Below are 24,869 nucleotides of genomic sequence, written 5' to 3' on the forward strand. Positions count from 1 at the left end.
TTTTATTAGCACCTGGCATCATATATTTCGCCTAGTGACAATAAGAGAAAAACAATAAGCTTCTCTAAGTGAAGAAATGCGTGAAGAGGGTCAAAACTGTCACAGTGCTTTTGGCTTGCTTACCTAGAATATAGTCTAATGATAAAACGTGTGGATTTTTGAAGGGTAACTCTCCTTCCTCACATGCACAGATGCATAAACACATTGATTTTAAAGAGGTTCTGGTGCATGAAGAAAGGAAAAGTTCTCTTAGGCTCTTATGTGAGCAAAGCAGCTCTACTCATCGCAGTGCTTAGGCACGTGTTCAAATCCCATTAACGTCACTGGAACCGAGATGTGTGTTTATATGCTCCACTGAAAAGGGCCTCTAATGAAGCACCCAGATTTTAGGACCCCTGCCAGCCCTCCCTGCTCCCCAGGTGTTGCTTTTCTTCCCCATTCAACCAGAGCCACCTACGAGTGCTCCATCTAAGCCAGCAATGTCTTCTTGGTCACTTGGCATTTTTGGAAATCAGAAGCCGTCCTGAAAAGCGAGGACAAAACTTGTGCAGGCTTTTCTCAGCTGAGCTGAAAAAGATACTTATTAAGATGAAGCTTTTATCTTCGCAGTGGTTCAGCAGCTAGATGGGGACACAGCGCACATATTCCATTAGCAACAGCTGCCCGGGAGGCCAAACCCTCCCAGTCCTGCAGTTTGCAGCAACAGCTCACATTAAGGCTATGCTGCTGTGTGGTTCCTCAGATGATTTACATTTGGGAAGACATGGGTGATTTCTCTGACAGACAGCTGCCTCTAATACGTACATTTGGGTGATGGCCGTGATTATAATTTTGAAGGTAAAATGTGATTAGTGAAATTATGATGAGACTCCTTTCCCTCTGATGCCCTGGTCCTTCCCTCAAAAACTCAAGGGTCTTTTTGCAGGAATATCTCTGAGCAGAACGGCACCTGCAGGTAATGATTTTCCTAGGAGTCTCTTAATAAGCCAGAATCCTACCCGTTTAATTCACTATAGGACAGCTCATTAACCAAGGCGATTTCTGCTGGTTTCTCTGCCTCCTGTTAGTGTAAACAGGGGTGCTTTCTACGCAGCCTCGGAGCAAGTCCTTGGCTTTAATCCAAGCCGCCTCTGCCTGTTTTCTCCCGGTGCAGCCTCTGTGCTATTGAAGCTGTTTGGCTGTCACTCTTCCATGGTTTGGGTGTTTTGTCATTTTTTGATGCCAGGATGCGTTTGCTGTCAGGAGGAATTTACGGGCACATTAGCTCGCCTGTCAGGGACAGGGAGCCACACCGGCTGCCGAGCCGGGGCTGCCACATGCAGCTCCCTCATTTTCTGCTGGCTGTGGTGGAATTTCCCAACTGCACTAATTATATTATCGCCCTGATACAAGCCTCTGAAATAATAAAATACCTGTAAGTCCTGCTGCTTGGACTTTAGAGCAATTGCAGTTAGTTTTAAATAATTCACTGCAAAATCAGCTGGGAGAATATAAAGCTGTGCAGTCCTAATGCCTGCTATTATTATGTTAAACCTCACCCGAGCGGGGGGCAGCTTTCAGTACTTAGAAACAGTTGCTATGTAGGGTTGGTGCAGTCGTTCTTTGGGCTGGATTTCAGGAGTTCACAGTAACCAGCACCCATCCTGGTTTTAGTGGTTATTTTTTTTCAGGGATTAACCTTGCTCTCTTCCCAAGAAGGGTCTGCGACCAGTGTGGCTGATGGGTTGGGTGATAGACATCTGCTCTAAAAATAGATGGCAGGGCTGGAGGGCAAGGCAGCTTGACTCTTCCTCCAGGAGGCTGAGATCCTCTGTATCGCATATGGTCCTGACCTGCCTTTGGGATGGTTTTCTGGACTGAACTCAAACATGAGATTCATCCCTCCACAGTGGCTGAATAGGTTTAATAACAAAACTCTGTAAGTATTGTTATGAAAGAGTTTGGGATGCAATATCATCTATGGTGGCTTTGCAGAGAGTCTTGTGTGTGGGAGGCTTGGGGGATTTCAGACCTCGGGGGGACCCAGGGACCTTGTAAAACTGGGCCCAGTGGAGCATGAGATGCACTTCTGCAAAGTCACTTCTCCCCCAGCACCTGTACACTTCTGCCTTCCCTCTGGGACAGTCATTTTGAGCTGTGGCAGGGAGAATGAGTTTGCAGTAGCAGTTCTTTGCAACGCCACTTCGCACAGCCATACACACCCATACAAAGCAATGAAGAGAGAAGCCCACAGTGAGCCCACAAATGTCATTCATTATTATAGTCATTTCCACATGCTGGCAGTGGCTAAAAAAGCAGAATTTGTCCCTGAACCTTTGCCTGTTATGAACTTCTGTGGGAGAATTAGGATTTGAGGCTGATTGAAGAGGAACATTTAAGAATATGCTAAATTCTAATCTTGTGCTTAAGTTCATTATTTAGCATAACACATACATATGTTTTGAGCTGACTTCAAGAAGATTTAAGCATGTACTTATGGTTTAATATATGCGAAGCATTTTGCTGAAACAAGGCCTTATTCTCTAAAAGAGAAGCAGAGGAGCTGTTTTTAGCATGTAAACTTACGTACGGGAAGTTTCTAGTACTATACGCTACAGCACGGCATCCTAGAGAAACTAACAGCAGGCTTAAAAGGGAAGGAGCTGTGTCCATTGAGAGGCTAGTAGGACAAAAGTAAGAAATAGTAGGTGTATAATAAGCAGCTGATTTTCCTGGAGAAAAAACTGGGTTGGATGAAGACTATTCCTTGCTTTTCATGTATCAAATAAACAGTGGTTTGCATCTGACTTGCTGGAAGAACTTAGGTTCTGGTAAAATTATCCTTCTTGCACCTGCAGGGCCACTACAGCAGCAAGACTGCTATGGTGCTGATTTATTTTAAGAATAGGCTATTAGTTTTATTTTTCTTTAAAAAAGAAAAGTTGGATTTTCTTTTCTTCCCTATTGGACAGTTGGTATAAATAATCCCACTGAAATCAATGTGAATTTTACTGCCATCATTGCAAGAGAATCAGACTATGGTATTTGTGTACTTTTTGATGGTGATTTTTAGAAAAAGCTTCTCAAAAGGTCTTTCTTGTCCTTCTTTAGTACATCAGAAAATTTACGTCTTACTTTTCATCTTTTTCGTGAAAGTCTTGAGAACTGGAGGATTATCGTTGTCATAAAAATGAAATCTGGGAGGGCTAAGGGTTTTAATCAGACTGGTTAGAAGCTGTCAGGTTTTAGTTGTGCTTTTAGCTTTTATTTAACTCAAGATCTAGACAATGACTTGTTGAAAGAAAGTTTCCTTTGAAGTACTTGTCACTCTTGCTTCTTAGAGAGGATAAAGTTCCCATTCTGGAACTCTCTTTCCCAAGAAAAGTCAGGAAAGTCATACCTCTAACATTCAGCAAGATGAAGAGAAGGAAAAAAAAAGTAATTTACATATTGCTGCAACTTTGGCTTGTGGATGGGATCGTTTTACAGTTTAAATATCTGAAGCAGTCACTCTATGCTCTCTTTATAAAAATGGAAAAAATTTGCCCCAGTACATGGCAATTCATCTCACCCACAACACATACTTGAATAGGTCTGCTGAGCCCCACTCCAGAGATGCCCATCTCTCTCCACTGGTGATAAAAGGAACCTTAGGGATCTAGTTCACACTCAACTGACCAAATTTTAGACGTCTCAAGTAAGGTGTCAAGAATTAAATTCAACTCAATGCATCCATCTCTCCTGGCTATTAATTCTCTATCTTGGCCCTTGCTTTCTCCAGTCTGCTTGTCCCTGCTCTTTGAAGCCTTCATGCTACACTCAGGCGAGTATGTGTTTTGCTTTCACTGACATCAATGACAGTATTTGTAAATTCTAGAAAAGTGGTTTCTTTTCAAGGACAGCATCATCTAGAAAAATAATTATTGCGCTGGAAGTTCCTGAAGTTTGAAATCCAGCTGAGGAGATCAAGTTGAGCAGGTAGACTTGGTGAGAGGAGGATATGTGGAAAATAGGGAATACTCTCCACAGCACAAACTTGCCTGTTCCATAGGCAGGGATGGAAAATTTAAGCTCTTCGAGGCAAGAACTATGCTTTCATACTTTTTTTGGGTTAGGGAACCACCTTTTTGGTCTCAGTTCATATACAACTTTGTACAACAGATTCCTGACCTGGGAGAGAATTTGGCCTAGGCTAATGCAAATGCATAACAACGTAGAAGCCATGTTTGTGTTTCCCCCAAGCCTGAAGAGCTGGTGTGCAGGGAGTCCCAGTGGAGCTGAGTTAACATGTTTGTCCTAAAAAAATGTGTCCTTTTAGCTATGTGGTAACGCTATGTGATTTCTCTGCCAGTGGGAGTTGTCTCTCTTTTTCTAGAGAAAAAGGGGTAAATGTGACTGCGATGTGCAGCAAATGCATTTTTCATTTCTTTTTGAGCACCCCCATTTTCTTGCCATGTGACAAAGCTCCCGATGATGGCATAAAACTGAGTATAGCAATAAATACTAGAATTGAAGAATATATTATAACACACAGTTTTGCTTCCCTATGGACTTTAAGGAAGCAAAATCTGATTTGACAATATCTCCAGCTCTCTCTTTCAAAGGTGCTTAGCCTTGACAATTTTGGTTGAGATTTTTATCGTGTGTGCTGGTCAGGGAAGCAGTGGTGTCTGCTCTTGGCTGAACAGAGCGTGATTTGAAGTTATTGCGAACAGAGCTTGTGCTGCACTGAGGATTCTCTTAATGAAAGACTGTTAATATTGATCCAAATAAAATAATAATATGACTGAGCATGTTAGGGAGGTGGATCAATACAATAGTTTAAGATACAGTGGTAGCACTTGTTTCCCAAGAGACCGTAGCACAAAGCAAGTACTAGGGCTGCTACACTGCTGAAAACATAATAATTTGATGTAAACTTGAAAGCAATTCAGATTGAAATAGAGAGAATATTGTTTTTGATTAAATCCTTCAAGGCTCTTGTCCCCCTTTGTTAGCCAAGCTCATCTACTCAATATACTCTCTTGCCTTCAACCCCAGCCTGAAGTGAAAATAACCATTATTCCTATTACTGTTGCTTCGGTGCAACTGTATCATAGGTGCTTACAAGAACACACAATCCTGCTCAGGTTAATCCTTGTGCTTGTGACCTGATGAAAAATCTTCTGAAGTCAAAGGGAGTTTTTGCACTGAAGTTAATGGCCTTCATATAAAATTACATGAAAGTGCAAGCAAGAATGGAGGGCAGAAGAATGATTTATAGATAAGGGGGGTTTTGTTTGTTTTCTTTCCTTGCTTCATTCCTTGGTTCCTTTCATGTAATAAATGCCACCTCAGCTTCACTTCTGCTCGGTTTTCACAGGATCATAGGATAATTCAGGCTGGAAAGGACCTCAGGTCTCTAGCCCAGCCTCTTGCTCAGAGCTGTTTGCCAGGTTGCTCAGGGTATTATCCATTCAGGTTTTGAAAACCTTCAAGAGAGGAGGGAGAGTGTACAGCCCTGCTGGGTGACCTGTTCCACTGCTTGCGTATTCCCGTGGGGGAAGTTTGTCCTAATATTCAGACTGAGCTTCTCTTGTTTCAGTGTGTGCCTGTTGTCTTTCATCTTCTTCACCTTGGTAAAGATGCCAGCTCCATTGTATTGTTGACATATGTTCTGCTGGGTCCGGCATCCCATCTCCAGGCTGACCAGTCCCAGCTCCCTCAGCCCCTCCACACAGACCAAGTGCTCTGGCCCCTGAGCATCCAGGTGGCCTCTGCTGAACCTTCTTCAGATGGTTGATATCCTTCCTGTATTGGGGGACCCAAAACTGCACATGGTATTGTAGATGTGGTCTAATGAGTACTGAGTAGTGGAGGATGATCACATCCCTTGACTGACTCTTCATACAGCTTAGGATCCTGTTGACCCTCTTTGCTTCCAGGCACACTACTGTCTCATGTTCAGCTTGCTGTTTGCCTACAAACCCTGTCCCTTTTCAGCAGACCTGCTCCCCAGTGAGCAAGACTCTAGCCTGTGTTGTTGTGGGTCATTCTTTCCTCCTAGGTGCGGGACTTTCCATTTGTTGTTGTTGACTTTTCTGTCAAAGTTCCTGCTGGCCCAGCCCTCCAGCCTGTCTGGATGGCAGCCCAGCCCTCAGGCATATCAACTGGTCCTCCCCACAATTTGGTGTCCTCTGCAAAGCTTATAAGCAAGCACTACATAACCTTTTCCAGATTGTTGATAGTCATGATTAGCGAAGTCCCAGGCTAGACCTCTGTGGTACCCTACTTGTTACCAGCTTCCAGGCAGTGTATGACCCATTAACCATTTAAATGGTAGTAACAAGGTGGGTTTGGCTGAAGACAGGAACAATAATTCCTCTGTAATGACTCTACATGCTGTAACATTTTAAAACATCATAAAGAAGGAGTGAGTGATGGCATCTTGCACTTTGGCACAAAGTTTACTGTACTGTTAACACTCATTGGTTCTCTAGTGAGTCAATGGAGGCATTAATGATCAATAAATCACTTCCTAGAGATGTTTCAGCAGCAGCAAGGAAGACAGGAAAATGTCTGCAGTGAGCAAAATGACCCCCTTCCATTCTCTGGCCAGTGAATGATGCTAATAAGCCTGCACGTAAAGAATTGTACAAAATCATCAGGCTTCATAAAACCCAACTTTATGAGTCATATCTAATAGCTACTGAAAGAAAATCAGCTGAAGTAAAGGAGCTCATGACCCAACACTCTAGGCTATCTAACTCTCTCATTTTTTTCTGTGCAGTGTATTGGTCCTTCATCAGCCAAAGACTCAGAAACAACAACATAAAGAAACAAATAGTTCAAATGTCTGGAGGATGGATCTGTTCCACTGAAGGCCATATAACATTCCCCAAGCATCAACAGAATTCAGTTACCTTAAGTGTAGCTCCAGCTGTGAGTAAAGGAAGTGAACAAATGCCCTTCTTGCCACAATTTCTGCATGGCAGTCGTTGACCGCAAGCCCTTGGTCATTAATGTATTCCCCATTTATACATTTGGTACCCGATGACAGCACAATAACCTGAGCTTGCCTGATGTCCAAACCTGTAGGAAGAAAAACAAAAGGGTTGTGAAATTGCCGGGGTTGAGTATGGTATCGTAATTGTTAAAGATCTCACAGCCCACACTTCGATGTGGCAGCCCAGACAGCCCTAATGGGATGCTTGTAAAGGTGATGATATGGCCTTTGGTATATGCAGGAATCTCACATCTCTGTGTTATTAGAATAATAAGAGCTCTATTTCAGTCTTGCTGCTAATTCCAAGATAAAAGCTTGCCACGAAGTTTACTTGTTAAATCAATAACTACATCATAGGAGAGCACATGCTGTAGGGAGGTAATAAAGATCTCCTGCAGTGCTGATAAATGGCCAGGTTTTTATGAGCTGTTGAAGACATTTTCTGGTGGGAACACACACTCCCTGTAATGTTAGGTTTCATTGCTGTTGCACTATAAGTACTAAATAAAATGCAAGTAACACTTCTGGAGCTGCTCTTTAAAAATCTCAGAGAACAAACAGATCTGACTTTCAGTCCAGTTTCCTTTTTGTTTCTCCACGAGCAGCTGCATTGGTGCCTTTTCCGCTGTGGTCCCAGGGATGGAGCATTCACCACTTGAGACCAGCTTTGTTCCTCCATTGCCTCTCCAGATAAGGTGAAAGCAATTGAAAGACATGCCTTTCTTGGTCCAGATAGACACTTTCTAGGATTAAATCCTGATTTCTTTGGAGTCAGTGGCAAAATGCTTACAGACTTAACAGGGTTTCACTCTAAAATGTAGCTCATTCAGCCCTGTGGATAATTTCAAAGAATAGTTAAGAATGAACTGAGCCCAAACTGAAATCACCTATTGAACAGCACATTTCAGGATATATCTCTGAATACCAAAGAACAGAGGAGCAATTCTTGGGAAAAAGGACTTTTCTGGCTGACAGGTGCTTCCTCTAGATGTGACAAAGTAGCCCAAGAGTGTTGGACTGTGTTTGACAGCTGTACATGACTGTGTGTAGGCAAACACATGTACAGTATAGCAAGTCAGACTACTGGGGTTGGCATGGTGGTGCCCACGTAGTGTCATCTGAGATGCTCTTGGCATCCTGCCTAACCTCTGGCTGCTGCTGCCGGGAAGTGCGGGTGTCCAGGAGGTTCTGTGCCCTCCCCATGCATCTTACATGGAAATCCATAAAGCGACTCAGTGGAAATGGATGCCCATGTTTAAGCAACTGAATCACGCCCTCAAAGTCTGACAAGTCAGTGACTGCAAGTACCCATAGGGGGAATGGAAACAATCTCACCATGGGCCATGGTGATGCTGTTTCTGTGATGTTACTTTAGCTGTAAAAAAGCTTTAGGAATTATTTTATACAGTCAGCAATATAATTTTTTTCTTATGATGAAGTCTACTGAGTGGCAGAAAAAAAAATTGCAGAGATTTTTTGGGTTGGAAGCACCATGGTTGCAGCCATGTTCTCTCATAAGATCCATTGGTGTGATATGAGAAAACAGCTGAATGGAGAAGGAAACTGTATTTCAAACATAAAGGGCTGGTGCTGCCAGTGATGTCCCAGTTAGTAAATAGGACCAATAATACTTTATAATCTCCACACAGCACTGGGACTAGTGGTGGATGACATGCTATAGCACTGTTGCCATGCTTAATGTATATAATAGCAAATGATACCAAAACTATCTCATGCCTATATCAATATGATAGCTACATAGAGAAGTCCAAAAGGTTTAGTAGTATTGTGGCATTGCAGCATTGTGATGTTTGTAGGAGAGGTATAAGCGTTGTGAAAATTCAGCTAATCACACCTGACCCCTGGTTGTGACAGTCTCATACAGAAGTTGTTATAGGTACTAGTGACGAAGTATGCCTGTGCCGGAAGTTTAATCTCTATTATTTGTTACTATAAATGTGGCCCTAAAAAAGTGCTTGGGAGTATTTATTAAAAAAGAAAAAAAAGAAGAGCTGGCAATCTAGAAAACCCGAGAGGTAAAGATGGGAGCACATGGGAGAATGCAGTGGAGGAATGCAATTACAAAGCGTTTGTGTTTATTCCAGTTTTATTACTAGATAAAAAGTTGAAGTGGACAAATGGCTCCTTCCCTGCAAAGAAAGGTGTTATACTCTGTACATTAGAATTGCTTTGATGTCACTTTGCTTTAGGGTCACTGTTTTTATGAGAAAAATAATAGATATCTTAGATCAGACATGTCCATCTAGTTAACTGTGTCTTTCACATGGACTAACACCAAACATTTCATGAGGCATTGCCTGCAACAGAGGTGTTTGAGTCCCACTCAGCATCTCAAAAAGTAGTGTATGCTTTCCTGAACAGTATATAGTATTTTCCTTGGTTGGAAGGTCCATGATAAGAATCAGCTATTTTTTGGTTCTATTTTATTTATTTACTAATATAGAGAGAATCTTATTTTCCTCAGCACAGCAGAAGTATACCAGGAGTCAATTCCTTTGTTCAGAAACCCATGAGCTTCTCTGCCTGCACCTGAAGATCGTCAATACTCCTTCTCAGGGCAGTGAGACTGACTGCTTCCTTCTCCTTACATTAGCATACCCCTAATGTGCCTCCCCATCTCCCCCTTCACCTCAAAGCACCAGGCTCTGCAAATACAGAGCAAACCATCCGGGGAAGCCATCCTGCGCTCCCGCTCAGGAGATATACCTTACTCACCTCTCCCAATCAGTCCAGGGCACGGTGTGATGCCTTTTATTATTTCAAACATTTTATCCATAAATAAGCTAACTCTTCCTCTCTTCTAGTATGAGTGTAAGATGATGAATGCACTCAGGATTTTGTGTAAGGTCTGGATTTATTCACAAATGAAACACAAAGGCACCCAACACCTATTGATGCCGCAATAATATGAATCCCTCTGAGATTGTTTGCTATCACAACGTCCACCCACACAGTAATAGCAAGTGCGCTTGGGGTGTTCCTTTTTGGGTGAACTAACTCCATATGCTGACTTTCAGTGATACGGGGCCCCAGTAGGTAGTCCAATGTGGAGACAGCCTGGGGTGTCTGCCAGTCCTGGCAAGGTGCACGTGTTTGCAGAACATCACTTAGATGTTGCCTGGGGCTGGAGGCAATGGTTTCCAAGAATTTGCAGAACCAGTCTGAGTGTTAAACATTAAAAATCTCCATGTATTTTCCATTTGCAATGACAGAAAATAATCCAAGTTCCTCTATGCTCAGAAATACCCAAGAGTTATGTCTCACTACTATGGCACTCAGAAACACAGGTGTACATGACTTATGCATTAGATCTGAAATATTTACACCTCACTGGGGAGCCAAATGGGGAAAGTGATCTGTGACCAATGTAGCACCATTCAGTGCTGCACGTGAGGGCACCCAGCATGATGAGAAATACTTCCAACAACCTGACAGTTGCCCGACGTGTTCAGGAGCATATATGCTAACAGATTGTCCTCTTGCATGTCTTGTTTTGTACATACATAGAGTTGGAGGTTTATCCCCTGTGAAATGCTTGAAATTATTTCCAGTGAACATAGGAGGAATTTGTCTATGAGAATAAATAAGACATGCGATGCCTAGTTGATGAAGGCAAATTTTAACGTTGACTGATCACATTGGCATTTTAGGCAGCATTTCCAACTCTTGAGCCTAGATACTTGCCGCAGTGATTCAGAATTAATAGGCACTTCTGTACATTTGTCTATTTTGCATAAAACCCAGTCATTACTAGCTCTTGTTATTAATGTTTACTTCGTATTTTATTTTGCCTGCAGAATACTTCAAATTTCTCAAATGATTTCTATTTATGAATGTTAAGCTACCTCCTAAACATTGATTAATTTAACCTCGGACATGTGGCAGATCTAGACTGAGCACATCATCGAGTTGTGCCTAGGAAAGCTATAGTGTTGGGTGTGGCAAAATCCTAAACTAGCACTAACCTGTCACCACCAGCCATATGCTGCCTTCCCTGCTCAGGGGTGTACAGCAAGGTGTGATCCTAGATGAGGATTGCTCTTGGCAAGACCCATGTTCTTACTGAGGGGAGCCCAGCTCAGATGAAAGACCCAGGGATCTAACTGTGTTCAGGTCATTTGACAAACAAGAAGAAATGGGCTACATTATTACGACCTTAACTCCTGACCCACTGATTGTCAGAGTTCATGAGGCATTTCTTTCCCTTGCCGCCTTCTGCAAAGTAATGTTTGAGGAGACATTAGGTTAAAAGTAACTAGCAAACGATTTATAACAGGCACCTGCATTAGGTTTCTATTATTTGCCTAAAGACTCCTAATAGTTTTCAATTTGAAAAGGAAATGGAGCAGGGGAAAGGAAATTGGGGAGCTGTGTCAGCATACTGGCTGGGTCCTGGCTAACGCCGTGTTGATGGGGACAGCTGTGAGAGTGGGAAGGGAATTTGCCACATTTTATTTTCAAAAATTCTGCCAATTAATTAGTTGCATTATAGAACAAAACTGTACCCATAAATGACGCACCGTCTTTGGTCACAGATTCAGTCTAATGATCTGGTGAGGTAAGGAGTCTTTCTGGTGTTCTGCTGAAAGCCTGAGCTCCCCTTGGGGTCCACCAGGCAGGGTCTCCTCTCAGTCAGTCAGGGGGGATCTCGACCCCACTAATGTTCATTTTTCTGTGTCAGTAATAGTCCAGACTTTCATGTCATAGCCGAGCCGTTGAAAAGAAAATGGGTTTTATTATAAGCCATTTTCAGTGTGCTGACACCAGCGGTGGGATTCATTTCAGCTATTCTGGATAACTAGAGTTTAGATGTCTGTAGCTGAGCTAATTGCTGGAGACTCTTTTTATAGTCAACAGAGAGGAACTTTCCTGGGAGGTGATTCATCCGGCCTATTTTAGGTATTTGCTTTTGGATAGTCTGAATTCCACCTCAATATTGCCAGCCTCTCTTCATGAACTCTGAAGACCTGTAGACAACCAGCAGATGTACAGCTTTCTACACTGTAGACAGCTGCTTGTGGGAAGATTTCTCTTATTGTAAGTAACCAAATACCATGTGCAAATCAAAGCTGCCCAAATCATAACATGTTAAGCATAGCAAATCTAGTGCCTTTTAAAATTATTTTCCCTGATGTTTAAACTTTTTGAGGTAATTTTTTTCAGTTTTTTCCCCACAACAATTAAGGATAATTGTATTAATGTTAATATATTCATGGATGGTCATATTGCCTTGAGCTGTGCTATTACACACATAAAGCAAAGCAAGCTGTCTTCCCTACATGACCTCCCAAAACATAGAATCATACAATATTGTTGGTTGGAAGGGACCTTTAAGGGTAATCTAGTCCAGTCCCCCTGCAATGAGCAGGGACATCTTCAACTAGATCAGGTTGCTCACAGCCCCATCCAACCTGACCTTGGATGTTTCTAGGGATGAGGCATCTACAACCTCTCTGGGCAACCTGTGCCAGTGTTTCACCACCTTCATCGTAAAAAATTTCTTCCTTATAGCTAGTCTGAATCCACCCTTTTTCAGTTTAAAACCATTACCCCTTGTCCTGTCACAACAGGGCCTATTAAAAAGTTTGTCCCCACCTTTCTTATAAGGCCCCTTTAAGTGCTGAAAGGCTGCAATAAGGTCTCCCTGGAGCCTTCTCTTCTCCAGGCTGAACAACCCCAACTCTCCCAGCCTTTCTTCGCAGTAGAGGTGTTCCATCCCTCTAATAATTTCTGTGGCCCTCCTCTGGACCCGCTCCAACAGCTCCATGTCCTTCTTGTGCTGAGGGCTCCAGGCTGGATGCAGAACTGCAGGTGAGGTGTCACCAGAGCAGAGTAGAGGGGCAGAATCACCTCCCTCGACCTGCTGGCCACACCTCTTTTGATGCAGCCCAGGATACGGTTGGCTTTCTGGGCTGCAAGTGTACATTGTCAACTCATGTCCAGCTTTTCATCCACCAGTACCCCCAAGTCCTTCTCTGCAGGGCTGCTCTCAATCCCTTCATCCCCCAGCCTGTATTGATACTGGGGGTTGCCCTGACCCAGGTGCAGGACCCTGCACTTGGCCTTGTTGAACCTCATGAGGTTCACACGGGCCCACTTCTCCAGCTTGTCCAGGTCCCTCTGGATGGCATCCCATCCCTCAGGCGTGTCAACCACACCACTTAGCTTGGTGTCATCTGCAAACTTGCTGAAGGTGCACTCAATCCCACTCTCTATGTCATGATGAAGATATTAAACAGTACTTGTGCCAATACGGACTGCTGAGGGACACCACTCATCACCGATCTCCATCTTCACATTGAGCTGTTGACCACTACCCCTCTGGGTGTGACCATCCAACCAATTCCTTATCCACTGAACAGTCCACCCATGAAATCCATATCTGTCCAGTTTAGAGAGAAAGATATTGTGGGGGACCATGTCAAAGGCTTTACAGAAGTCCAGATAGACGACATCCATAGCTCTTCCCTTATCCACTGATGTAGTCACTCCATCATAGAAGGCCATTAGGTTGGTCAGGCAGGACTTGCCCTTGGTGAAGCCATGCTGGCTGTCTCGAATCACCTCCCTGTCCTCCCTGTGCCTTAGCAGAGCTTCTAGGAGGATCTATTCCATGATCTTCCCAAGCACAGAAGTGAGGCTGACAGGCCGGTAGTTCCCAGGTTCATCCTTTTTACCCTTTTAAAAAATGGGTGAAATGTTTCCCTTTTTCCAGGCACCAGGGAGTTCACCTGACTGCCATGACTTTTCAAATATCATGGATAGTGGCTTGGCAACTACATCAGCCAATTCCCTTGGGGTTCTGGGATGCATCTTGTCGGGTCCTGCAGCCACAAAGCTTGCAATAGAAATGATTCAGAAAGATGCTGACAGAAGAGACAGTAAGCAAGAAAAAATATGAAGGTTTGCTCAGCAAATAAGTTGGATATGGAGAATAGGCTGACATCTTATGGACTACAGTTGTGAGCTGTGTTTTTAAGTCAGTCATGGCCACAAACGCAAACTGTCTACACCCAGCTGCTTCGAGACACAGCTCTACCAATAAAACCAGAGAGTTTTGGCTAGTCTAATCAATGTTTCTACTGACTTTAATAGAGTTACCTCTCACTTCTAGTGCGCTATGATCATTAAGACTCTCCATAATACAGAATTTGTAGCCCTGCATATTTATGTGTTGGAAAAGGAAAATCAAAATCACTAGGTAATTTCAAGAGGTGTTGACTGTTACGTGCAATCAGAACACTGTGTTTGCTGACACGAAATCTGAATCACATCGGCTGTATACTGGAGAACCTCTATGAAATTCAGCGGGCTTAATTCACATTGAACAGGACAGAGTTTGCAACTGCTAATGCCAGCATACAACTGGGATCACACTTTGGCTTCTCAGCAGCTGGTGCAACATGTAGAGAAACACCAGTCAGTATGCAAGCGTCTATGTCGCTGCATGTTTTAGACCTTGCTAGCGGTAATGAAATCTATCTTCTTTTTGAACATGACACTGTGAAGACAACTCACTGCTTGGAATATATTCATTTTAAATTAGAAAAACTAATCAGAAAAATCAGGTTTGATTAATTAAAAAAACCCCACCTCTTTTATTGGGTTGGAGACAACTGACACAAAATCCTATGTGGTAAAAAGGAAAGCCAGAAATAATGAGAGTGTAACATCAGCTCTTGTGAATAATTCATGGGGTACAATTTCATCTTATTTTAAATGGTGCTGCTTCTCTCTCTGATAAGCAATAATTTTATGCTCTTTCTTTACCTTTTTTAACCAATCAGTCAAAAGGATTGTCTATTGTTATCTGCAAAAAAGTGTATTTGGAATAATTTTCAAGGCAGCTTAATAGAGCTCTGATCACAGGGGAGGGTCTTTTTTTTTTTTAATACTCTCTACTTGTAGCTGAATAACTTCAGGTTTCCATTTCAGGTTTGTTTAGGGAAGGAAAATTTCTTGATGCTACATAGCACTGACAAGTCCCGCATTATTTTCTGTTATCTTCTTCCCTGGCAGCTCTACCACACCCTTAGAATGGCTTTAATTTTGTAATAAGAGGTAGTGAAGACATGAGAGGGTAGTGATGCTGGAAAAGCTGCCTGTGGGGACATGCTGTGGGCACAGTCCTGTGCCCCACTGCTCCAAGGCAGGCCCCCGAGCTGCTGCAGAGCCCTGCGGGGGACTGCACCGCCAGGCTGTGGGCAATGTCCCACGCAAAACACTTCTGCAAAAGAGGTGAAGAGCTCTTCTCCCCATCCCCTCCCTGAAAAAAAGCAGAAAAAGGACACGTCTCTGAAAAGGAGTTGAAACAGTTGTCCCTGTTCATGCTTGCACAGGGGCAGGTCTATGGTTAGAAATGAGGGATGTGTTTACCCAGGTCCATCAGTCTGGGCTCCCTCCATTTGCCCCATAACTTGGTGATGCATCTACAACCCCCTTCTCTTTGGAGGTTTCAAGAGAAGTGAAATCAAGAAGCACGTGTGAGGAGGGAGCTGAGGATCAAGGGACTGGTGTGTGTGACATGGTGTACCCTGCCCTTCAGTTTCAATGTAGAATATGCCCTCCTGACACAGGGAGCTCTCCTGTCCCTAGCTCTGCATGGAGAACAAAACCACACTCACAACTCCAAAAAAATGAATATGTAGCCATAAGAGAAGAATTGTGTACAGCAGGCATGATTAACAGGATGCATATAGCTATTAACAGTATGCATTTATCTGCCAGCCGTGAAGACTCTGCTGCAGCTCATTTTTCTCTCACCATTTTCTGCTGTACCAGGGGGGGTGATTGTGATCATTTTAGTGACAAGCGGGAGGCTGGGACTTCAGTGAGCACCTTGGCTGTACCCCATAGCTCACAACTGGGTGTCCAGAGGAGGAGCCCTGAGGCGGATGGGAGCAGCTGGTGTGAAGAAGCGGCTGACCAAAAAACCGGGAAGGAAGAAGCATGTTAAGGGCTTATGAAATGTTATAGCAGACGTCTGAATAAAAAGCATACATAGCTAGCAAATATTAGGAATAAAGAAGTTGCTAGCAGTGAGGTTAAAGATAGTTACGGGTATAAACGGAACACGGTCCTTGAAATGCTGGAGTTGCGCAGGGATTTCTTTTCCTGATGTCAAACTGTGGGTTATGTGAAAGTGAATATATTGTATTTCTGTGGAAAGAGAGGGTGTAGAGGGAGCCTCCGAGAGCCTCATATTTTCTTCCTTTATTAATGTGTTGGGTAATCCTGCCTCTGACTGCGCTACCTAGGGAAGGCTACTCTCTGCAGTACTCTTCATCTTCGTCAATGAACAAGCAGTGGCAGAGGCACAGTCCTCTCTACCCCGATCTCTGATCCCTCTGTGCAGGCTGTCTGAGAGCGGCCATGGCTCTCCTTTCACAGCCAGACACGATAAACTTCCCCCAATACCACAAGGTGTTTCTTTGTGAACAAATTCCAAATTCAGTTCTTCCAGAAGAAAAATCCCTTTCCGACAAGCCAGTTTTGAGCTGCTCAATGACATCGTTGGATGCCTGAAAAAGGACTCTTGCACTAATCCATTTTGCAAGACATTCCTATGCAGGTCTTTCCAGTAAGTCTCATTCACAGGGAGGATTTCCCAGCCCAGAAAAGAATGGAGAGGAGGTTGCCAAAGTGGAGGTGAATCAGAAAACAGGGAGGAAACTGCTGAGGGCTGCAGAGGAAACAGTATAAAAATTAAATATATAAACCTTTGTTAAATGACATCTCTGAAAGTGGTATAAGTGCCTCCAAGTACCTGAAGGATTCAAACCCCAAGGAGAGAGGTAGGTACTAAATGGACAATTTAGGGCAGTATAACTGAGGAGCTGGGATGAAATCACAGAAAAAAAAAGTCAGGCTGAATAACTGGTGAGAATTATTAACAATGAGATCTGTTAGACTAGAATGGTCTCCCAAGGTAGTGTTGAGAGCCCCATTGCTAATTGATTCATTCAAATCTAGACCAGAAAAAGCACTTGGGAACCCACCACGGAGAACAATCTTGTGCTTGCAGGGAAATGGATTGGATGACTTTGTGGTCTTTCCCACTTCGAATTTCTATGGTCTGTTTCTCTCCTCCTCTTAGGAGACAGAAAGGATGAAATCCCATCAGCTTTGCTTCTGAGGAGTGTGGAAGGAGACAGTGCTGTGATTGCAAGCACCAGTGCCCTTTGCCTTCCCTTCCCTTCCCTTCGTCAATGTGGGCTTTAGGTATCTGGAGGGGGAGATGGGACAGTCAGCCCAGGCCCCTACATGCTTCATCCCCATACCAAATCCACAAGGGTTTTTTTTTTAACCTAAATTGATAGTGGCAGAACCAATGTTATTTGAGGGTCCTTTCCTTTCATGTGAGTTTGAACACACTTTTTCTCCTCAGGAACAGAGCTATGTAGGGGCTTACAGGTAATTACTAATTTTAAAACGGGACTGAAATGCACTTTCTCTGCCAGGTTGTGCTGGTTTTGGCTGGGGTAGAGTTAATTTTCTTCACAGTAGCTAGTATGGGGCTGTGTTTTGGATTTGTGCTGAAAACAGTGTTGATAACACAGAGATGTTTTATTATTGCTGAGCAGTGCTTACACAGCGTCAAGGCCTTTTCTGCTTCTCACCCCACCCCACCAGCGAGGAGGCTGGGGGTGCACAAGAAGCTGGGAGGGGACACGGCTGGGACAGCTGACCCCAACTGACCAAAGGGACATTCCATACCATATGGCGTTGTGCTCAGCAATAACAGCTGGGGGAAGGTTGGCGGGGCGGCCACTGCTTGGGGACTGGCTGGGCATCGCTTGGTTGGTGGTGAGCAATTATTTTCATTTGCATCACTTGTCTTTCTTGGGTTTTATTTCTCTCCCTTTGTTATTTTCCTTTTCATTACAATTTGTTATTATTATTGTTATTATTATTATTATTTTATTTTATTTCAATTATTAAACTATTCTTATCTCAACCCACGAGTTTTCTCACTTTTACCCTTCCAATTCCCTTCCTGCCATCCCAGTGCGGGGGGGGAGTGAGTGAGTGGCTGTGTGGCGCTTAGTTGCCAGCTGCGGTTAAACCACGACACAGGTCCTGAGTGCAGATGTCTGTTTTTCTCTAATAAATGCTATGCCACTGATACGTGAGCATTAAGTAAATTGACAGTCTTATATGCTAGTGAGGTCCTTAATTGCAGTGAGAAAGGATGAAATCCTGAACGTGGATTTTGGCAGATAAGTACAGGAGAAACTTTTTTTTTTTTTTTTCTTAAGTATACTTGCATTTAAAAAGTCTTCCTATGCATTTTACTAGGTCAGTAAAGTAAAAGCAATAGTTGATGTCACTAAGCCTTTATTTACCCAAGAAACGTCTGGTTTTAGGATGAGATACACTGTATTGAGACTGGGACAGTTTCCAGTTTGGCTTATCACAGAGCAGAATGAAAGTCTGAACCTTCCAGCTCCTTGCTTCACACACGTAGAGATGGAAACATAAGTGCCTATTTCTCATTTCCATGTTTTATGTTAATTGTTGTATTCATCCTTGTGGCCAATGCAATTATATGTGACACAAAGCCAGGGCCTTGCCTGCATCCAGGTTTTGAGAGGCGTCAGTTACTGTTTCAGTCAGAAATAGTCTTTAAACAGCAAGAACGAAAAGCTAAGTCCAGAGACGTTACATGGTCTGGGATAAAAGGCTCAGTGTCTGAGAAGAGCTAGCTGCTCTGAAATGGAAACCAAAACAACCAGTGGGCATAGTGGGCACGTTTGCTGCTGGAGCTGCCCAGAAGGCACCAGTGATAAGTGCTGGAGACACCCACAGCTTGTGCAGCAGGTGGAAAATGGGGACCCAATTCCCTTCCCAGGCTGGGTCATTCTCCCATGGGAGTGCCTAAAAATGCTGATATGAGAGGGGTGTTTTCCCCTGTTCTTGCTGAACCTGTGCTACCAAACAGCTAAGAGGACAGAGTTAGGTTAGCCAATAACAGCAATGTGGGGCTGCGTGATGTGCTGGTTGGGGTGCTCACCTCCAAAAGTGAAGCCCTGGTTCTGTACTTGCTCTGGTGCATGCATTTTATCTAGTTTCTGTTTAGTGTAAAATATATAATCAGGCCTGGACAGGTGACCTTGAACCTGGTTTTCCCCGCTCTGTGCAAATACAGCAGGCTACAGCACTGTGTCCCATCTCATATTTTCTGTTTCTAAGTAACGTATCTTGAACTATTTTGTGTTCCTTAGCCCTGATTTAACAGAAGAGATGAAGAAACACCTAATGTTGCTCTTGTAGGGGGAGTGCTTGCAGTGGCACGTTTAAGCCCCTAATTTAAAAGCAGTGATGAACCTGGTGGAGGCACAGTTTTAACTGCAAAGCCTCAGATGTCCTTTGAGCTGGAATTTGGAAACCTAAATCTGTTGGGCTGCAGGGATCCTAGTCTGCCCATTGTAGGTCCACATTACAAAACCCAGGAATAGACTTGCAGCTGAGGAAAAGAGATACTCTTATGGAGTTCAAAATTATTTAGACAGGATCTGAAGATTATTGGTTGAGGGTTTATGACCAGAGGAAAAGAGATTCCTGAGAAAGAGTGCATTATATGGTTTCTAACTACGTATCTATTTACTGACTTTAAAATATTTTGAGAAAATCTCTCATCTGGTGGTGATATGTCAACCTGGGCACATGTAAGAAGTGGATAATGTTTCTAAGAATGTCAAATGACTTTCTGCCACATCCTTAAGAGCATCAGGCAACAGAAGGTGAAGAGACCTCATGAGATTTTCAAAAGCATTTCAGCAGTTTGGGCACCCAATTTCCATCTTGGGAATCTAAGCCTCATTGAAACCTTGAGTCTCACTGGGACCAGGCTTTTAGCATCCATATAACTATGCAAATGGGACCCGAGAGCCTAAATGACTCCTGTGAGTCTCTTCTTGAAGGCATCTGCCCTGGGCACTAATCTGTAAATTATTCACAGTTCCTCTAACTGGTTTGGCTACTTGAATCCCACCTGGGATGGAGCAGATTGATACTCTGCATAGGGCCTGAATTTTCTACTGTATTTTACTACTTTACAACTTTCCTATTTAAACTAAGGATCAGAAATCAATTGGCCATCAATATTCCTGATTGTACTTAGACATCGGGCTTTATGAGTCTTAATATGACTGTAAAGATCCATGGAGACGTATTGTCAACTTTACTTTTTTCTGTTATTCCACTTAGCAATTATTAAGATCCGTTCTATGAGATACGGATGATAATTTCCCATCTTTTATCACAGCATGAAATTGCTATTTAGGGCTCTTTTGTCCAGTTCATCTTTATTTCATACAAGATAACTGAGAAGACCTCCTAGTTTGCTTTTAACATCAAAATGATTGTCAGCCTAAAAAGAAAGACAGAAGAAGAGAGAAAATTGAAGTGAGAAATCAACTCATAACCTTTTTCTATGAATGCCACGCTCCTGTGAAAAGGACTGAACTTTCTTAATGCTTCATTTTTAACAGAAAGCATGACAAAAAGTTCCTATCAGTATTTAAACTGCTAAGATTTGTCAAACACAAATGGGAAAATAATGTTTAAATAGCAGTCTCATTTTGTCCGTAATGATTATGGGAGGTTCTTTTTTGCAAAAAGGACCTCAGCAATAATAGATCATCTCTGCACTGAGTGACAGGAATTCTTTACTGTGTCCAGTGATTTCAGGTAGAGCACAAATGTATGCCCATATCTGCTCAGTGCTGGCAAAGGCAAACTCTGTCCACGGTGTAAATAAACAGTGCAAATGCCACCTGCCTTTAGATCGCAGTACTTGGTGTGCACCTCACACCTCCACCTCCCACCCCGTGCTGCCCTGGGCTGGGGCTTCCTATCTCCCAGCTCCAGGGGACGGGCAGCACTGTCCATGCTCTCTCTTCGATGACCCATGTGCCGGTAAAGCTGGCTGCCCTGCCCGGTGACCTGTCGTGGGACCATGCTCTTCACTGAGCCCTGCCAAGAGCTGCTTCTCACCAGTGGCTCCTCAGCCTCTTGTCATCCAATAATCTGTGACTCCGTGCATCAGGGATGGACGTACGTGACAGTGCTGCGGTTTTGCGTTGGTTGGCCTGTGTTAGAAAATATTAGCTCGCTTGCCTTTGGTTTTTTCCAACTGTATCAACTGGCTTAATAATAATAATAATGATTTAAAAAATTATTTCTCCCTGCAAACTTCTCAATAAAAAGGTACAGCAGACCAGTGGGTGAAAATAAGATGTCCCAATTGCACCTGAGAGACAAAGTCATATAAGAAGGGAGGGAGCTGGTAGGTTACCTTAATCTGTGACAGCAAGAAACATTATGGCCAGCTATTGTTGTGGCACACCCTGAAATGAAATATTGGTTGATCTTGGCCAACAGCCAAACACCCATGCAGCCTCTTGCTCACTCCCTTCTCCTGTGGGACTGGGAGAAAATAGAAGGAAGGCAAGGAGACTCGTGGATTGACATAATGATAGTTCACGGTTGCTTGGCAAGAAAAATGTCATAAACCCAAATGTCTCCCCCTTCTCCTTCTTTCCCCAAGCTTTTACTGCCGAGCACAATGTCATATGGTATGGAATATCCCCTTCATCAGCTGGGGACAGCTGTCCTGGCTATGTCCCCTCCCAGCCTCTTGCCCACCCTCAGCCTACTTGCTGTAGATGGGGATGGGAGAGAGAAAAAGACTTGACTCTTTGCAAGCACTGTCCAGCAATAGCCAAAACATTGGAGTTATCAACCGTGTTTTAGCCACAAATGCAAAACACTATGAGGAAAGTTAACTCCATCCATCACATGCCTGGATATGCATGTTCTGAGGTGATGGGTTGTGTTTGACATGACGTTATCCAGACTGTCTTTTCCACAGGTGAACTGATGTTCTTAATTTACCATATGTGAACCCATTATATCTTCAGAGAAGTTAGGTGAACTTCTGTGGATAGTCAGTATGCAATAAAACTTATGTCCCCATATTAATACTATGCTACAATAGCAGGTATACTTATTGTGCTACTTGAAGATATTCTGTGGGAATATGGCTTGCTTTAAATGGAAGATTTGAATACAATGTCTTACTTGTTAAACAATTTTTCCTAGAGTCAATCAAACAATTTTTGATAGAACAATCTTCTCTGAATGTGTTTCAACAAAATTAGAATGTGTTAGAGGACTGGCAGACTTCAAATACATTATAACTGGAGAACTGTTAAATAATTTACTTCAACCTTTCTGTCTTTTGAAACATTTAGTTCAGGATGTGTTATGTTAGTGTTTGAATTATTATTATATTCAATTATTATATTACATCAGATAACATCACATCAGCTGGTATCCAGTGTGATAATTTGCTCCTACCTAGGCACATTTTTTCAAGGTTATCTTGATGTCTACTAATCAAATGTTTTGAAAACTTACTTTCACAAAAATGCATTGAGATTTTAACTTTTCATCACACTTCAGAGCAAAGCATATCTAAATACATTGGGCTGCCTGTTTTTCTGACTAGCAATTTATTACTACAGAACATTCACAGTCAGTCAATAACATCATTTTCTACATTTTTTTTCTTTCTCCTACTTTGGAATTTGCCCTGGGTGCTACAGCGTAAGTCAATTACAGTGCCTAAATGTAACTCTCTTTGGTTTCCCTGGGAAACTGAAATGGCAGAAAAAATGTCAGAGTTCAGGAAAAGAAAACCAATCTAGCACAATTCTGTTTCGTCTGTAGAGATTTTGTATTATCTTAACAGCAGTTATCACAGAATCACGCTTTGGTTTTTACCAGCTTTGTCTGAAAACTGTACAAGCACAGCTAAATCTGCTTCTATTCAGGATGACATTAAATTGAAATGAAGGTAAAAACAAATTAATTTTTTTCTCTTATAGCTGTGTATGGTACTAAATGCAACAAGACATTACCAGACTTGGTTTTGTTGATGTCATTAGTAAATTGTTTGCAGAGATCTAAGGGTTTTCTGCCAAATTCTATGTTAAAACCACAGGAAATTGATATTTATTTGAGTCTTTGATGTGGAAAACCTGTCTGTGCCATCTTTGAACAGAGTGTGTCAAGATCCTTGCTACCTCTGGGAATGACAGTGGGGAACAGACCACAAATCTACAACTTTAGGATAGAAAATAATGACACAAATGGCAAATGATTCATCTTGCCATGGTTGGCAGACATTCTTGACTTGGAAGTAACTAAAATCTTCCTGGAAAATGTACCAAAATAAGGCTGTTTCTAGCTTTGCATCTTCTGTGAATCACTTCATGTCTGTGAATTTCTTTTCTAGGCTCCACAAAACCAGTAAGATATTGACAAATTGGACAGCTGACAGATTGAAGGTATTCATAAAAGGGAATTCAGAATTAAAAAAGAAGCCTTGAGGGAAATGGTTTGTGAACGTAAGTAGAATTATACTTTGTCTTAATGCTGACTAAGAAGAAATATGAAATACAAATGAGTAAAATCCCACTAAGGGCATAGGACTCATAAAAAAACCCAGTGGGAGGACACTTTCACCCCTTCCCCAAAGAAGAGACACAGACAGCCCCACCTGCCCAGCAAGGCTAGCAGGGGTCTGGACGTGCCCCTTTCCTTCCCTAGCACTGCACGCACTCAGCAGCCACAGTTTTGGAAGTTATGATTTCTTTGGGTGACTTCTCTTCCCCTATGGTGTGGGGTTTTAAACTATCCTTCATATGACTGCTTCTTTGGTCATATAGCAATGAGGCTGCCTGGGCTCCATCATGCTTTTTAAAGCAGGCCTAGGCTTGTGCTAAAGGATGCAGGGGCTGTACCTTGGCAAGGTAGGAATGAGAAAAAATTCTTACAGGGAAAATACACACTGAGTGTAAGAAAACTGAACAGGGACACTGAGCTGGGTACACTGTCCCCTCAAAAAGTGGTTAAAGCAACAATTATTGGCGCCTGTAACTCAGCTTCTTATAAAAGGCATAATTAAACGTTCTTCTTTGTGGTCCTCCTGCTTGGAAAGAGATCCTCTAAATAAATTACAGCACTTTCTTTAAATCTTATGAGTGTCACAGTCAAGAAATCTGACTATGACATGGCAGCTGGTATGCTGGGTCTAGTGTGCATCTTTCACATCCCAGAGTCAATCACACTCTCCCTTTTATTTTAATTCATACTGAATTTATCTCCTGTGGTCTATAGGACTTATATACCATGTTTTGTGTTTGTACAGTACTGTGTCTGTGCAGCACTTAAAAAATGGAAGACTAATCCATTATTCCAGATCCTAAAGTCATATAAAAAATAACTAACCAAAACAAATTAAGCAAAATAATAACAAATTTAGCAGAAGAACAGTTCAGTTTCAACCAGAGGTCTAAAAGACTTTTAGGTCAACTTCTCTACTTCTAATTTCAGGAGAGGATTGCTCACTCTTTTCACCTCAGAAAGGAGGAGAATAAGTTACTCTGCACAGAACTCTTAGCTGTATTTAGGTTCTGTGGTTGGAAAAGATCCAGCAGATAATCCTGTCTCCATCCTGCTGCCTTGCAATATTCACAAATGTCCCTATTGAATCTAGCTAACGTAATTGTTGAAAGGAAGGAGTAAGACAAGCCTGGATGAATTATACATGCCTTTTCCCTCTGAGCTTATCCTCTCATTTCTAAACTCAATCCACTGCTCCATGCGTCTGAGTGAGAATGAAGTTTATGGCAGCATCTCCACTGCTGACATCCTCATAAATACTGAGGTGCCCCAACTGAGGTACGCTTACAAAGAAAGACAGACTGTCTATGCAACAGTTTCATCAAAGGGCTAAAGATTTCTGATAGTATGTGTCCATCAGTTAAGTCTTAACAGGGGTGAATATAAAATTTTGGCCCTGCTGATAGGTATA

The 24,869-nt window shown here is 42.6% G+C and overlaps 1 protein-coding gene across 2 annotated transcripts in view; it reads right to left on the reverse strand.

The window, feature by feature from the left end:
- ADARB2 (adenosine deaminase RNA specific B2 (inactive)) overlaps positions 1 to 24,869 on the reverse strand; it is a 325,628-nt gene that overhangs the window by 42,065 nt on the left and 258,694 nt on the right. For both annotated transcript variants that reach the window (XM_075492432.1, XM_075492431.1), the window contains exon 5: positions 6,882 to 7,050. In XM_075492432.1, coding sequence (XP_075348547.1) covers positions 6,882 to 7,050 — 169 coding nt within the window. The remainder of the gene's footprint in view (positions 1 to 6,881; positions 7,051 to 24,869) is intronic.

Source organism: Mycteria americana, chromosome 2 (genome assembly GCF_035582795.1).
Source record: "Mycteria americana isolate JAX WOST 10 ecotype Jacksonville Zoo and Gardens chromosome 2, USCA_MyAme_1.0, whole genome shotgun sequence".
Classification (NCBI taxonomy): domain Eukaryota; kingdom Metazoa; phylum Chordata; class Aves; order Ciconiiformes; family Ciconiidae; genus Mycteria; species Mycteria americana.